Below are 15,583 nucleotides of genomic sequence, written 5' to 3' on the forward strand. Positions count from 1 at the left end.
GTTGATAGATCAGTTTGTACATTTTTTAGCGTGCGCAGTGAAATAGCTCACGTTTTTATACACGCAAACCTTTGATAGATCCGGCCCTATGAGACCAAGAAAACATAGTGTTGACAGCATCATGCTGAGGGCAGTTTCCAGCAACTGTACAGGAAACTAATTAGAGTTGATGGGAGGACAGATGTAGTTAAAAGCAGGGACATAATAAACTTATAAAGGTCTACAGTGGAGATTCGTGATTTAGCAGGAGAACTACTCTAAACAGTTTAAATTATATCCATGTGTTTTAATGACCCAAAACGACTCTAATCGAGAGTTTTTGGAAAGATTACTGTTTGCAGACGCTCTCAAACTGACTAACTTAAGTTGAGGTTTTTTGAAAAGAAGTATGGAAAACTATTTCAGTTTCTTGATATTCATGAAAATCAAGAAAATGTGAACATTTGAAATTGTTTTTCTATTAACATGCCAGTTTAAGGGCAATGATGAAGTAGGGTTTTAATTAGATAATATGTTTGTTTTGTTTTTTTTATGCTATGAAACATTTCTTTTTTGACAACTAAACTGAATTCAGCAGATGATGCATACTCCTGCAATCACACTTTGAAAAAATGATGGTGTTCTTATGACTCAAAGAAGGTTGGTTTTGGTTAAATTACTCCTAAACATAAAAGTGCAATTAAATCCATCTGAGAGGATTCTGCACGGATACTTTCGTACAGTAAGTCTACTTGGAATAAATAGTTATAATTAGCATTGATCCCAGTCGTGCACTTTTTTTTCCTATATGGTGTTTGTATCTAACTTAATGCATATGTTTGCATAAATGTGCCTGTGTTCATACAGTCTTTGGGAACAAATTAGAGCTTGATTTCAGTCTCATATTGATTTTCCAGCCAATAGCAGTGAAGCACTGTGGCGGGGGACTATTGAACCTACTTCCCCAGGCTCAGAGCATGTTGTAGCCATTTAGCTGATTTCCTCATTATAAATTGGCTCAGCATCTTAAGGGAGTGTGGTATCTGGAGAAAAGGAGCAGCAGTATCTATATCTAAAGGTGCATAATGTTGGTGAGATCAGTTTCTCAGCAGAAGTCTTTATAGAGGTTTGCCTTTTAGCCTTTAGCTTAGAACACTAAAGAATTTGTAAGAGTAGTTTTAAAGCAAATCCATCTAAAGTAAAGATGCTAGTTGCAAAAATCTACACTAAATATTATTTGTGGAAACGGAAAATAACTAACAACTAAAAGAGTTTGTTCTGTGCGTGAACCCTTTTAAAGCTGTATTCACTGCAGCACAAAGTGAGAGGAGATGATGGAGATATGAAAGGAATAAAAAGAAAAGCTGGTGAGTTGGCTTGTTTGTTCAGAGGATTGGAAGGAAATGAGGCAAAGAAGGGAGGGAATAATATAGAGGGCATCAAAATTATAGAGACAGACAGACAGACAGATGACAAGGTTGGCTGAATATATGCCATCAGAAGGATCAATACCTGGCAAGAGCATGATTAAAAATGCTGGCCACCTTTTTTCTCTCAGTAATTCTCAACATCTTTATACTCAGAAATAAACATAACAGTCTTCTCTTGAAGCTTTTATATCAAACAGCAAATGGACTCCATTAGCTTTGTTTCTATATTGGTTTTTATTCTCTCTCAGGTGTATTGATTGGAAAATTCCAGATCATCAAAGAAGATTTTGATCAAACAGGAAAAACTTTCTGAAGTTAAAACAGGGAAGAGGCCTGATAATGATTTGCTTTTCAATACTGTTTGTATATCGAGATAAAAAGCTTTTGAACATAGATCATCTGCAGAATAAATTATTTATAAGTTTAGCTATTTGTTTGAATCAGTTAGAAAAAATAAAACTCTGTGGCAAAGATAGTCAATCCACAAAAGAATGAACCCATTCATTCATTCATTCATTGACAATTATATTCCTCAGTAATTTCAATAATCAGTTAAAACCAACAAACTACACTTTAAAGTTTAAATAATTGGTTTGCATTAAAATCCAAACTCAGTGTAAAAGGGAAATGTAACAACTTAAGTATCAAAATATAAAAAAGAAATGTCACCATCAATCCCCTAATAAATGCACAATAGGAAACAAGCATTTAAACTAGACTATGAGCTGAAAAGGACTTGTACTCTGAGCTAGTTTGTTGTAGGGCTTTACAGTGTGAGTTCATTCTTGCATGTCTCTGCTGCCATATGATAGACTGATAACCTTTCTTGGGCGTACCCCCCCTTTCACTTATAGAATCCTGGAGATAGACACCAGAAAACCCACCCCCACTAGAGCGATTACTACTTCACAGTAAAAATTATGCATTAAGTTGGATAACATACCACAAATGACTTACTTTTGTAAACTAATTGATGACACACAGATATCTAGGCTCCTTTAAAAGGTGTTTAATCATTGTAGTTTTTTAGGGTTTGTGGAAAATGACCGTAGAGAAGTAAAGATTTTAACTATTTTTGCAGATTTGTTCAGTTATCTGAATACTTTGTGGATTTCATGTCATGATATACATGATGTACATTCACTAAAGATTCTGGAGACATAGGACATGTAACAGCTCACCTGACTGAAGATAGATTATTTTTGTAATAAAAAAAAAAGACTTGCATAACATGTATGTGTTATTTAAATCTGTTAACAGAAAAAAAGAAAGCATCCCACCACTAAAATTGCACAGCAAAGCCAATTATGTACAATTAAACTTCTGAACAATATGGAACCTTATGGAATATGGTTCCTCCTTGGATTAACAAATACATTGCACATATATTTTATTACAATGCAGAGCACTGAGTCTGATGTAATACGACTACAGCATATGAGGACAAACACCTAGTAGACTGACACGCTGCAGTCCCCACAACATGTTGCCCAAAAGTGGGTCATGCAGCAAAAAATCATCCCAAATAGAGCAGGAAATCTACAACTTAAAAACAAAATGATCAAACTCAAAACTTTAAACAGAAATAGTGGGACTGTAAAAGCTTTGCATCTACAAATACAGTCAAACCTGAGCTAACTGGTGCAATATCTAAGGGAGAATGAGGCAAATGTTAAATGAAAAAGCTGGAATCTGAGTGAGGAATCTTTAAGTCATTTAAATGCCGATAATCAATGTATTTCTTTGTTCCCATATACCCTTGCAACATGTGAAGTGAGGTTTGTATCTGTTGTATTTGTGATTTATTTTAGATTTTTTTAGGCCAGGAACTCAGATTTGGTTATGACTTAGGAGTAGAATGGATCACATTTTATTAACAAGTCATAAAACAAGCTTGATTTAAAAGACGTGCACCAAGGCCAGACTAATTACTAAAACTATAACATTGTATTAGAATGAAATAGAAATACCCCCTAGCTTCCTTCTATCCAGCAGATGATGGGACAACAGGGCCCTCACCTGTTATAGGTGTAATAGCAGCAAAGCATTCAGATACACACAAGGGTAAAACAAATATGTATATAAAAAAATAAAAATTACAAAATGTTGAACAACAGAATGAACCACAATTGGAAACAAGTTCATGTTCACTTCAGTTTATCTCAGTGCAAACTTTATCTAAACTTTTTTCTTTAGATAAGCTGATGTAAATAATCAGTTCTTGCAAAAGACAGTATGTAAGATAAAATGTAAAATATAAACAGATGAACTACTCTTGGTGGTAGCAGTAGAGTGCATACCTGTCAAAATCGAACGAGCAACAAAGACAAAGTTTGAAGGTAGCTGCTAGGAAAAGATGGTAATGATTTAGAATGAACTCAGGCACTTTTCAAACTTTAAAACAGTAAAAACAAGAAAACTTGTTTACACCTTAGAATGTTATGCAACTCACTCCTTTTAGATGACGCAGCATTTCTCTGCTGCTGATATCAAAGAGAACAACCGCCCCTGTCAGGCGGTTGATATGCGACTGCTAACATTTTATGACTAAACATGAAGGTAAGAAGGAGATAGAGGATGAGGGGAAGCTAAAAATGGATTCCTGCAATTCAGGCCTTTTGATGTGCAGAAGTGAGCTGTGATGAATAGGGAAAAAATAGCAAAGGATTAAGGATAGAAGAAGAGAGAGATAACAGGAGAGTGACAGGTGAAGGAGGAGAAGGGATCAGGGAGGTGGAAGCACTCAGGGTGAATACGAGGACGCAAGCGTGTAGATACCCATGTAGAGCTAAAAGCAGAGTTTAATGCTTCTTTGTGAAGTGTTTGTTACAGCCTAGGTGAGAACAGATTTTTTTCCACCAGCAGTCCTTTACAGAAGAGCTTTGAAAAAACTTTTGGTGCTATTTATGAGCTAAGAGATAGAAGCATATTATGGGGAAAAAACAAAAGCTTAATTTTTTTTCCTTAACTATAAATAGAAAGTCATTGTTCCTAAAATACATTTTAAAACTGCAATAAAGCTTTAGTTTCTTTTAATTCTGAGTGTCTGTATATTGTATGCCGTTTTTTTTTTGCTCTCACATGATTTCACTTTATGTTTAGAATCTAAAATTACCCTTAAAAATGTTTAACTCAAAGACAGACATACCCCTTTGCATGTAAAAAAAATACACTTTGTCATTTGCAGCATGGTATCACAGGATTATAATAATCAGATGTGTTCTATTGAAGTTCTACTTTATTGTTTAAAAGCTTTGCAAAATCAAACAAGGGATTGAAATTTACCTAAAAACAGAGAAAAAAAACACAATTTATCCCACTGCAAAATTAAAAGAAAATAAGATTTAGATATCAAGTTATTTTAAATGCAGTGTAGAAAGAAGGAATTCTGAAGAATTTTGCAAATAAGAGTAAGAAATAAAAAGCTCAGATAGGCATTACAATCTTTCCCATCTCATATTAGAAGAACACAAATCATAGTGCTTAAGCTCTGAAACAATCTTTCTTCTTAATTGAAGAAAGATTGCAGTAATCTTTTGATCTTAAACAATAATAGTTTGTAAAATATTACAAAAGAGCAATAATAATAATAGCAAGTGTTTGAAATCAGAATAGTACAATGCACATAGCACACAAACATCATAAATTCTATAAAGTTAAGCTTGGTTACTCTCTACCTTGTTGGACTCCACATTTGTTGTCTCTTTTCTATGATTTAACATAATCAAAAAGTTGTTTTTCTTTTTAACTATGATTTTGTTTAGTGGTGATGCTCTTGGATTAACCCTTAGCCTTTTCTGTGGTGATAGATTATATCAGATGAGTCATAATATCTGCTCTGTCCATCTTGTCTTCAGGTGAAAGTGATGGTGAGGGTGTGCCCCATGTCTCAGTCTGACGCAGCAGAGTCCAGCTCCTTCTTAAAAGTAGATCCCAGAAAGAAACAGATTACCATCATGGATCCATCAACAAATCAGGCCACAAGTTCCGCCTCTCAGAAAAGGACAGGAGCAAATCATGTTCCACCAAAGATGTTCACCTTTGATGCTGCCTTTCCTCCTGATGCATCACAGGTGAGTTTAAGAGTCAGGTGAAAACAAGGGGGTTAGAAACTGATTTGGATTTAATTCTACTGTAACACACAAATAATCAGTTTTAATTCTTAAAACTGTGCCTGAAACATTCCTAAAATCCCTACAGTAAACAACTGGTTAGTTTAATTTATTGACTAGATGTTAAAGGGTCTAATATGTTAGTTGTAAAGCACTGCATTACCTGGCAAAACTTGAACTTGACTTTGTGATTACATTTTCACCTTCTTTGAGCCCTTCTATGAGTTTACCATAAACGACAAGTTTGAAATATAAGTTTTGGATTGAAAAAGACACGACCTTTACAGTTTCGAGTCTTTTAAAAGCTTTAATGCATAAAATAGTAATGTCAAAAACGGCTGCTTGTTTTAATTTAAATCTAAGCATCTTTTTTAAGTTGCACAATCAGGCCTTATTGTATGATATCCACTTTTTGTGTGGCAAATAAATTCAGAAGAAAGATCATTTGGAAAGTGGAAGGGAAAAGACAAAAGAAAGGGACAAAATGAATGAGAGCATACTGTGGTTAAAGGAGAACAAAATGTAGCTTTAAAGCCTATTTGGACAATTCTGGATGACACCCTGTATCATCCTAAACACACCAACCCCCATGGTTAAACGTAAGGGGGACAGAATCATGCTGTGGGAATGATTTTTGTAGAGACATGAAGTGGGTTTGAGTTAACAATAGGCTGGATTGAGCTACATGCAGAGCCACCTTGGTGGAGCACCTGCTAGCGACTGTGATAAAGGCTGACCTGGCAGCAGGAATACAATCATAGATATACAGCTAGAATCATAATGGAAAGGTTTAGATCAAGGCACACTCCTGGATTCTACCCCTGGATTTAGATTGGAATCTAAAAATCCAGGTTGTGAACTGAAAGAATCTGTGCAAAAATCCAGCCTCTAGATTTGCAAGACTTCTAGCCTGTAGTTGCAGCATGTATGGCTCTACAAGACTAGGGAGTTGATGCAAACTCAAAACAGCCTTTGAATTGTACAGCTTTAAAAACTTACCTCCTTATGATTTTACGCCAAAGTTATGTGTTGGAACATAATTAAATGTCAAAAGGTTAAGGTTGCAGGGTTTGCTTTGGTGTCACAGTGGTTAGCACACACAACCCATGGGTGGAGGCATTAGTCCTTGCCGTGCGCGACCCGGGTTCAAATCCGGCCTGTGGTCCTTTCCCGCATGTCTTTCCCCCTCTCTCATACAAATGTCAATATAAAAAAGCCACTAGTGCTGTAAAAACTTAAAAAAAGGGGTTAAGGTTGCATAATAATTTGATAATATGGTGATGAATACAGTAAAATGTTTGGGTTTTTTAAGCTTTTTTTTTTTGTCCTTTTCATCATCGTCTGCTTGTTGCTAGGCGGAGGTGTGTGCAGGAACAGTGGCCGAGGTCATCCAGTCTGTGGTTAATGGAGCCGATGGCTGCATCTTCTGCTTTGGACACTCAAAGCTAGGTAACAACATCTCCAACACTAATTCCTAAGCTTCACAGTGAGAGCGCTTGTGAGTCATCCTTCACATGTGTGCCTCACTGTCACTGTGTCGGTCCTTCACTTGGCGACTTTCCTTCGTCTATCAGAGACAGAGGAGGATTAGTGCTTGCTCGGGCTGAAAGCTTTCTCAGTCTGCTCAGGCTGTGTTTCTGTCTTCCTCCTTTGCTCTTTAATCCTCCAGAAGCTGATTTTTAGAGAAGCTGTCTTAGAAAGGGTCAGGATGCTTGACTGCACACAGCAACGCAATCTGAACCCAAACATGTGGCAGCATGAACAAAAGGATCACCAGCAAAGACACATTCTGACACACATTGGTTAACATTGCGTCATTTCTGTTGCGTTTATCTCTAAGCCTGTGAGTTGCATTATTAGCGATATTTTGTGATCTTGATACACAGCTAGTGTTTCCTATAAGGCTCTTTAAAATATGACTAAGGTTATAATCGTCACAACTTCAAATGTGTCTGTTCAGTGGGCAACTTGTCTGTGGCAACAGTTAAGGCCCCAGGAAAGATACAACCGGATCTTGTTTTGTTTAAAAATCCGTGTTTGGCTTTTGCCGGACATTCACTGTGCGAATTTTTCAATCGTTGCATGCAGCTGCAGCTCACACTGTACGATAAAGCCACTGGGTTTTATCATACAGTGTAAGTTCACAGCTCACGATGTATTTTCTCACACTCTCACATTCGACGCTCTGATGCGATCTACCTGCTCACACTGTATGTAAAATAACGTCAGACTCAGCTCCGCAGTGAGATGGCGCTACTCGGACGCGTCAAAGCCAAATGAGAAGAGGAATATGAAGCCAAATGAGTAGAGGAATATGAAGCTCAACAGAGAGAAACACACTGCCTGGGCAATTTTTTGCAATTTTGTGTGCTGAAAGCCCTAAAAAGAAATGTATTTGGACAAAGACATGTCTTAGAAAATGGCTACTGTGGTCTGTCAGTTTTACAGAAAGAACTCCATTTCACTCGCATCCCTGCCATGCTTCTGTGTTTTCATCTTAGAGGAAGAAGAAGAATTCTTGTTTGCACATGTCCACTCAGCGATTTGCCCATGACTGGCGACTGATTTTCTCCCAACCTCCCAACCTGATCGGAGGGTGGTCGTAAGAGGCGATTGAAAAATTCTCGCACGACTTGAAAATCCTACAGTGTGTACCCAGCTTTAAATGGTGATTTCTTTTTGTTCTACACATGATTTAGACACATTTCTTCATTTAAAACACTATGTATTGGGAAAGTGGATCTCCACATAGACGTTTTGCTTTTGGCTGAGGCAGCAATTATCACCAATGTCCACATTTATCAATCCTGCAGTTCAGCACCTCTGCAAAAACAATGGAAAAATACATCAAGGTAAGTCTTTTACTTTGCTCACTACCTAAAATATTAATTTCACTTTCATACAAACCTTAAACAACCTGAAATGGTAGTGAGGACATCTCTCTCTCTCTCACCCCCAAATCCAAATACAGATTAAAAACAGAGCAAATCTCAATCAGTCTGGAAAGGTTTACAATATCTTCTCAAAGGCTCCAGTAGTCCAGTCTACCACAGTGAGCGCATTTATCCCCAGTTTAGGAGAACATGTTTAAGTGGTACAGCAGATGTTGCTGGGGTTGGCCTGCCTAAAAGAATAACCCCAAGAAGCACCAGCAACTAATCCATGAGGTCCCAAAACAACTCAGAATAATGGCTACAATGGTTATAGATTTCTTAAAGTTCTGTTTACATGTCAAATTCCTTGATTGGATATTCTGATTGGTGTGTTGACATGGTGCATTTTTACTCTGATTGTCCTTTTATTCTAAATACTGTAGTTATGTCCAAATAACCAGCTAATATTAAGGTAATTGGTTCTAACTTAGAACTGAGAAATAAACTGGCCGCTAAAATATACTACTGAGCAAAAAGAACACAATAGTCAATCCTTTATTTGCTCAAACATTTGTTGACGTTCCCCTGGAGTTATGGTGAATATTCTTTCAAGTGATTAACTAAAAGTAGAGGTATTTGGAAGATGTGCAGAGCCAAATGTAAAAATCATAACTTTTCACAAATAAACACCGTACCCCCAATAATCACCCTGGTGTCCTCTAGGTTAACTCCTGACTTTAAATTGACTTCAGGAGTGTATGTATGTGTGTATTTATGTTTACCTATTGTTTTGTGATGGACTGAGGTGTGCTAAACTAATTCTATGAAACTGGAGGAATTATAATGGACAGTTTATCTAGATTAGTGTTTGAGGTAAATGAATTTTCTAACTGAAATGAAAAAATATAGAAAGTGTGTTATAATTAATTAGAAACAGCAATCATTCTGCAATGTATGACTATATCTGGATCTAATGTGACCTCTAATCTCCAGAGCACAGTTGTAAATGGCTCTGCTGGCACTTTTATATGCTTTAAAAAATATAACTTTTGTTGATTAATTTCTGAATCAATTTTAGTTTTATTACTATGACCAGGCATGGTTTTGGCTTAAAGAAAACTGCTTCTTTACCAGCTCACCCAAGGCCATGAATCTTAATAGTGCTGCATTATAATGAAATTACCTTTTTACTAATTAAAATGTTGAACGTAGCACAAAGAGTGTTTATCTTCAGCCCAGAAGCCCTGGGCTGTGTATTTATGACGGGGTAAGATAAAGTCAACTGGTACTTAACATTTTTACAGACAAAAAATTGTTTATGTTGAAAAAGTCCAATATTCTGGCATTAATAAACGCGTTATATTGCAATAATGTTGATTTTAAAGCCAAATATCATGTTTTTTTTTCTATTTAACATCATCTACAGGGCTTTGCAAATTATTCATACCTGTAGAATATTTGGCATTTCGTCACACTGCAGCCACAAACCTAAATGCATTTAAATAGAATTCAGGCAATGCAAGATATAGCACATTTTAGTGGTAAGACAATTCAAAGTGCTGTGCATGAGGAAAAAAAAAGAAAGGTACATTACAGTTGAATAGAGGTGACAAAAACAGTTAGATTAAAAGTTACACATTAAAATAAGATGATTACGGTATAAGGAAAAGGATAAAAATAATAAAAGAAATATATAAAAAAGTTAGACTGGGAATTTAACTAATAATGTTTAGATAACCTAGTCAAATACCACTCTAAACATTTCCGTTTCCTGTCTAAATTTAAAGCAAGTGAGGGTTTCACCACTTCTACAGCTTTATAGGAGCTTATTCCAGACTTGTCAAGCATAAGTAAATGCTGCCTCTTCATGTTTGTTTCTTGTTCTGGGTATGCAAAGTAGACAAGAAGACCCAAGAGGGCTGGGTGGTTGAAACACTGACAGCTAATCTGTGATGTATTTTTGAGCTAAGCCATTCATCCATTTATTGACTAACAGAAGAATTTTAAAGTATATTCTCTTAGAAATGCGGAGTTAGTGTAACATTTTTTTTGGATTGGATGATGTGCTCCACTTTCTTTGTTTTGGTGAGGATGCGGGCAGCAGCATTCTGAATCAGACTAAAACCGACCTGTAAAGACACTATTGTCGCAATGAATTCTATCGAAGGTGAATGCGTGAACTAGTTTTTCAGGATCCTGATGAGACATTAGTCACCTTATCCTGGAGATGTACTTTTGGTGGTTGAAGGCTAACTTTGTCACTGTTTTTGAAGGTTCATGTCAATTTCCATGACTACACCCACACTTTAGCCAGATTGGTGGTTTTTAGCTGTATTAACTAAAGCTCTGTGCTAACTTTTAAAATTCTCCCTGTGATTCAAAGCTATTATTTCAGTTTTGCCTTAAATTACGTGAAAAAAGTTTTGGTACATCCTGGCGTTGACTTCCTCTCTACATTTCCCTCAGTACTTGAATGGGTTCACAGTCAATGGGTGACATTGCAATGTACAGCTGTGTGTCATCTGCATAATTATGGTAACGTATGTCGCTTATTAAGATTTGAATTTGAGGAATCATGTAGATATTTGAAAAAAGGATCCCTAAGATGGACCTTGGAGAATGACCTGGAGGAAAACACCTGACAAAAAGGATACATAAACAAGGTTAAATGTTTCAGTACCACAATTCTTAAAGACGTGTTTCCTTACTATGTCTCTTTAGCCGACTGAGTCATTGGAAATAATGCTTTTAAAAATAACAGAAAAATAATCAGATTGGAAAAATCTGTTACAGACAATATTGAAATGTTTAGATCCTCAGTCATGACCAAGTCCAACAGGTCTCTGTTTGTGCATTTGCTGTTTAAGGTTTTTAATCAACTCAAAGTTTTTAAGGATATCACATACTTCTAATTCAACTCAGGATTGTCAATGTGAAAGTAGAAGTGTCCCACAATTGTTAAGCAATCCTATTCAACATGTCAGAGAGAAAAACTAATTGAAATGCCTGAAAAAGTTTGTCATGGACTTAGAAGACCTGTAAATATTCAAGCACATGGTTTAGAGCGGTTTCTTTACCTGGAGAGCCAAATATTCAAACATGACCTTTCTACATTGAATCTTTAAACAATGTGGACACTTCTCCACATGTCCTTTGCTGTCCACTCTCACAAAGGACTTTATTGTGCGGAGGCATTGACTCTATGAGGAATGGGTGCCACAGTAAATTCATTTTATGTTACCATGTTTCTGTTAAAACCAAAACATTAAGATCATGGTCAGAATTGAAGTCAATTAAAATGGTTTTCCTGACAGAGATATCAAGGTTCTGTATATGACTTAATGGCTGGCATCACTTTTGTTTTTGGTCGTATCTCACAATTTATGACTGATCACAGAGATTTTACAACTATCTCCCATAAAGGGCCCTATTTTTTTCCTTGAGATTGTATTTTCTGATAGATTTAGCATTGGCCCCTTGTCTAAATCATGCAGAGAATTTAATAGTTTTGATTTTGAGGAAATAGATTCGTAGGCGATGATGCTGTGCATCTCTTAGTAGATCCTGGTCTAGTAGGACTTGTACCATGACTGTATGAGGAGGACTTCAGGGTCATTTGGGTCTATTAAAAAACTTCTATTTTATACTGTTAAAGGACTGGTTCTCTGATTCTTTATCTCTTTGTTTGTCATATTTAGTTCAGATGAACAGCTGAGGTAGGTTTTCATATATTTATACATTTTTGAACAGTCTACATGTATATATTTCCTTTCACTACAGATTAAGCACTTCTAAGTGTCGGTCTGTCACATAACATGTTTATGAAGAACATTTCTTTGTTTTCATATAACAAAATGCGCAAATTATAAAGAGATATTAATGCTGAATGCCCTTAATGGTCATAGAAAAGCTTGTTTTTGTTCATTTTTTGCGCCTTGTTAAGGAAGTGATTGTTGCAGTATTTCATTTCACTGTGACCAATAGTGAGGCATCATTAACACAAAGCAACTCAATGTACTCATGGCTAATGCCTGAAGTACAACATTCCTACGCAGCTGTGTTAGTCGCTGAAGCAGTCAACCAGAGAACCAAGACCTGAAAGCAGCAGCAAATGCAATGGCTATAGTCATATTCTGACCCATAGAATAAGACCTAAGAGGAAAAGACAAGAAGACAGAAGGGGGGGTTAGATAAAAACACTATGATGAAGTAAATCCATTTGATTCATCAAATCAGTGGTAGTGAAGTTGTTTAAATCTAACTTTTCTTTACAGCAGTGCTTTGGTTTTATTTATAAAAAAAAAAAATGTCCCGAATGTGAAATATACAATTGCTACTCCAAATAAAAGCTGACATTTTATAATTTGTCTCTTTCAGGTTTTATATCATATTCATTACATTTCATGCAGTGGTTTGGTGTTTTCAGTATAAATGCTTCAGGAGTCACTGAGGGAGAACAATGTAAAATCACAGCGTAGCTGACAGCCTCCCCTCCATCCTCATTCTGAACAAATGGAAAACATTTCTCTACGCAGCATTGCAGGAGTCAGCCTTTGATGTCCTCTGTTTTTCACATATGCCGTTGTTAGCTATGACATATGGCTTTGTTTAGGTGCGTGTTTGATCTCCTGATTCTGACAGCCTCAGCAGGTGTGGGAGGTGGATAATCATCGCCCTGCGACAAGAGAAGACTCAGATCCACACAGACAAATATTTCATTCTTTCACCTTTTTCTTACTTATTTTCCACCAGGGGATGGAGGTTTATGATCTTCTTCTCCTTTTGTCTTTTTATGTGTCATCCAGGAAAATCGTACACAATGATTGGGCGTGATGACTCTCTTCAGACCCTGGGTATAATCCCCTGTGCCATCTCATGGCTGTTTAAACTCATCAATGAAAGAAAGGAGAAAACAGGAGCACGGTTTTCTGTTCGTGTCTCTGCTGTGGAGGTGAGTGAGGAGAAGATCTCATCTGTTAATTGAAACATCACTGATACATCTAAAAAGTGTGCAGTCTGCTTTGTTCAAAGACTAATTTGAATAGATTTATGGTCAATGTCATCAGTTTGTCAATTTTACATTTTTAAGCTTTTATATTAAAACAAACTTTATAATCGTGGAGGATAAATGCAAATGCATAACCCTGTACCCACTCCCTAGAGGGAACGTCTTATTAAATGCGTGGGAGAGCATGCACAAGCTCATTTCTCTACATGCAAGCTCTGTTTAAAAGTTGCTGTTTTCATAGCTCATGCAACCTTACTGTGCCCAAACGTCTGCTCTAACCCCTAAATCCCTTAATCACTATATAGAGGGGGGGCTATGTAGTGGACTTTATAGCAAACTCAGTTAACTTACCGTTCGGACAGATGATCACTACATTTTCCTCCTCGTTGGTCTCGTAACTGCTCTTCCACCGCACCTTGCTTGCACCATCTTTGTTATTAGTCACCAGTTCCAGGTAGCGACAGCCTATGGTGACAGCAAATACCATAATGCTTTGCATGGAGAGCTCTCTGTGCAAAGCATTCCGGGATATATCCTTCTCTTGTGTAGCTTTTCTTTTCTTCTCATAAACTCCCTAGACACTTTTTTATTATGACACTTGGCCATTTTCAAAGAACCGCGTAAGAAAGGTGAGCTTCAATGACTTTCTGAAACCTTGGCTCACCACAGATATAAGCCTGAAAGTGCACAGTGCGCAGTAAAAGATAGCTAAATGGGGACGAGCACATAGGACGGTCCTACTTAGACATCTCACCAGAATGATTGACAATTTGGAGGACCCTTATTTTGATGATCCACTTGGAAATAAAAGATCCATTAAGTGGAAAAAATAAGTGCCAAGGCTCTCCTTAATGAAATACAAATATGTGAAAGAAACATGGGTACTATTTTATACAGATATATTTATTGTAATGTCTACAAAAAAATGTAAAAATCCTACTCAAACACCTGTGTCTGATCCAAAGCAACCAGAGATTGGATGGAACTAAATGTTAATATTTTAGTTATGTCTGCAACATGCACAACATTAAATTTAACTTTCTATTATGGGAAGTTTTGCCCCAACTTAAATATGGTGACAGAAAATGAGATGTTATAAACTTTTGTCAATACACCTGTTTGTGTTCAGGTTTGGGGAAAGGAGGAAAACCTAAAGGATTTGCTGTCTGAAGTTGCCACAGGCAGCTTGCAGGATGGACAATCACCTGGAGTCTATCTCTGTGAAGACCCGATCTGTGGCATGCAGGTACTGCTGACAACAGCATTTGATTTTTCAAATGGGATTATGTACAAGCGTTTATTTTTTATTTTTTTGCACGAAAACACTCTGAACTCACAACAGTTTCCATTAGGGTTTCTTCTTAACTTTAGAAGTTGATAAATAGTGGTCTTTTGATAAGTGGGCAAACAAATCTGTATTATTTTGAAGGTATGTTTTGGATTAAAGTTACATCTGGACAACTCAAAGTTTGCCTCCACCCAACCCAACCCTGTTCTGCATGGTGATGTGTGTGCAGCAATCAAACTGGTATTTTATTGGCTTATTCAATGGCCTTAGTAGAGCACACACTACAGTTAGCAATAAAAGCTGGATTACACCTACCTGATATAACCAAGACCTTTGAGGCAGCAAGACGTATTGTAAGTAATTTTTGGCAGCATCTCGCCTTTGAAACGCAAAGTCTTGTACCTGAGTGGCCCTCGCAGCTTTTCAGATGCTCTATTAGAACAGTGATTAACGATGTTGATTGCTGCTCTAAGGTCCAGTATTACAAGCACGTTGTTACACATTCTCCATTTATAGAAAGGTCATTGAAGTAGAGCGGCTGGCAGGTGCAAACCTGCAGTAAATGACAGAACCAGCAGCAAAAAAGTGTTACATGAAAACTTCAAAACACGCAACATTTAATAAGTAACACTCTGGCCCGATATGGTTTGTTCTTTCTTCGATTGCAATATGATTGTGGTTGCAGCATATTTTGCTTGCATTTGTTTTGTGGATACTAGGTTTTTGCTTCCATTTTCAGTGATAGCAAGCATTTTTGGTTTGTAGCGTTTTTCTGTAGCATTTGTTTTTTTGTCTTTGCATGTTTAGGATATTGCATCATACTTGTTTTTTGCCACCTGCGTTCATATTTTTTAAACTCCAAATTTCTCCACCAAGACTTTTTCTTCTCAGTA

At 36.8% G+C, this 15,583-nt stretch overlaps 1 protein-coding gene across 2 annotated transcripts in view; it reads left to right on the top strand.

Annotated features, from left to right (window-relative positions):
* LOC107097817 (kinesin-like protein KIF26B) overlaps positions 1-15,583 on the top strand; it is a 90,126-nt gene that overhangs the window by 69,212 nt on the left and 5,331 nt on the right. For both annotated transcript variants that reach the window (XM_015395120.1, XM_015395119.1), the window contains exons 6-9: positions 5,267-5,482; positions 6,877-6,970; positions 13,200-13,345; positions 14,532-14,648. In XM_015395120.1, coding sequence (XP_015250606.1) covers positions 5,267-5,482; positions 6,877-6,970; positions 13,200-13,345; positions 14,532-14,648 — 573 coding nt within the window. The remainder of the gene's footprint in view (positions 1-5,266; positions 5,483-6,876; positions 6,971-13,199; positions 13,346-14,531; positions 14,649-15,583) is intronic.

Source organism: Cyprinodon variegatus, unplaced genomic scaffold (genome assembly GCF_000732505.1).
Source record: "Cyprinodon variegatus isolate N-32 unplaced genomic scaffold, C_variegatus-1.0 Scaffold726, whole genome shotgun sequence".
Taxonomy (NCBI): Eukaryota; Metazoa; Chordata; class Actinopteri; order Cyprinodontiformes; family Cyprinodontidae; genus Cyprinodon; species Cyprinodon variegatus.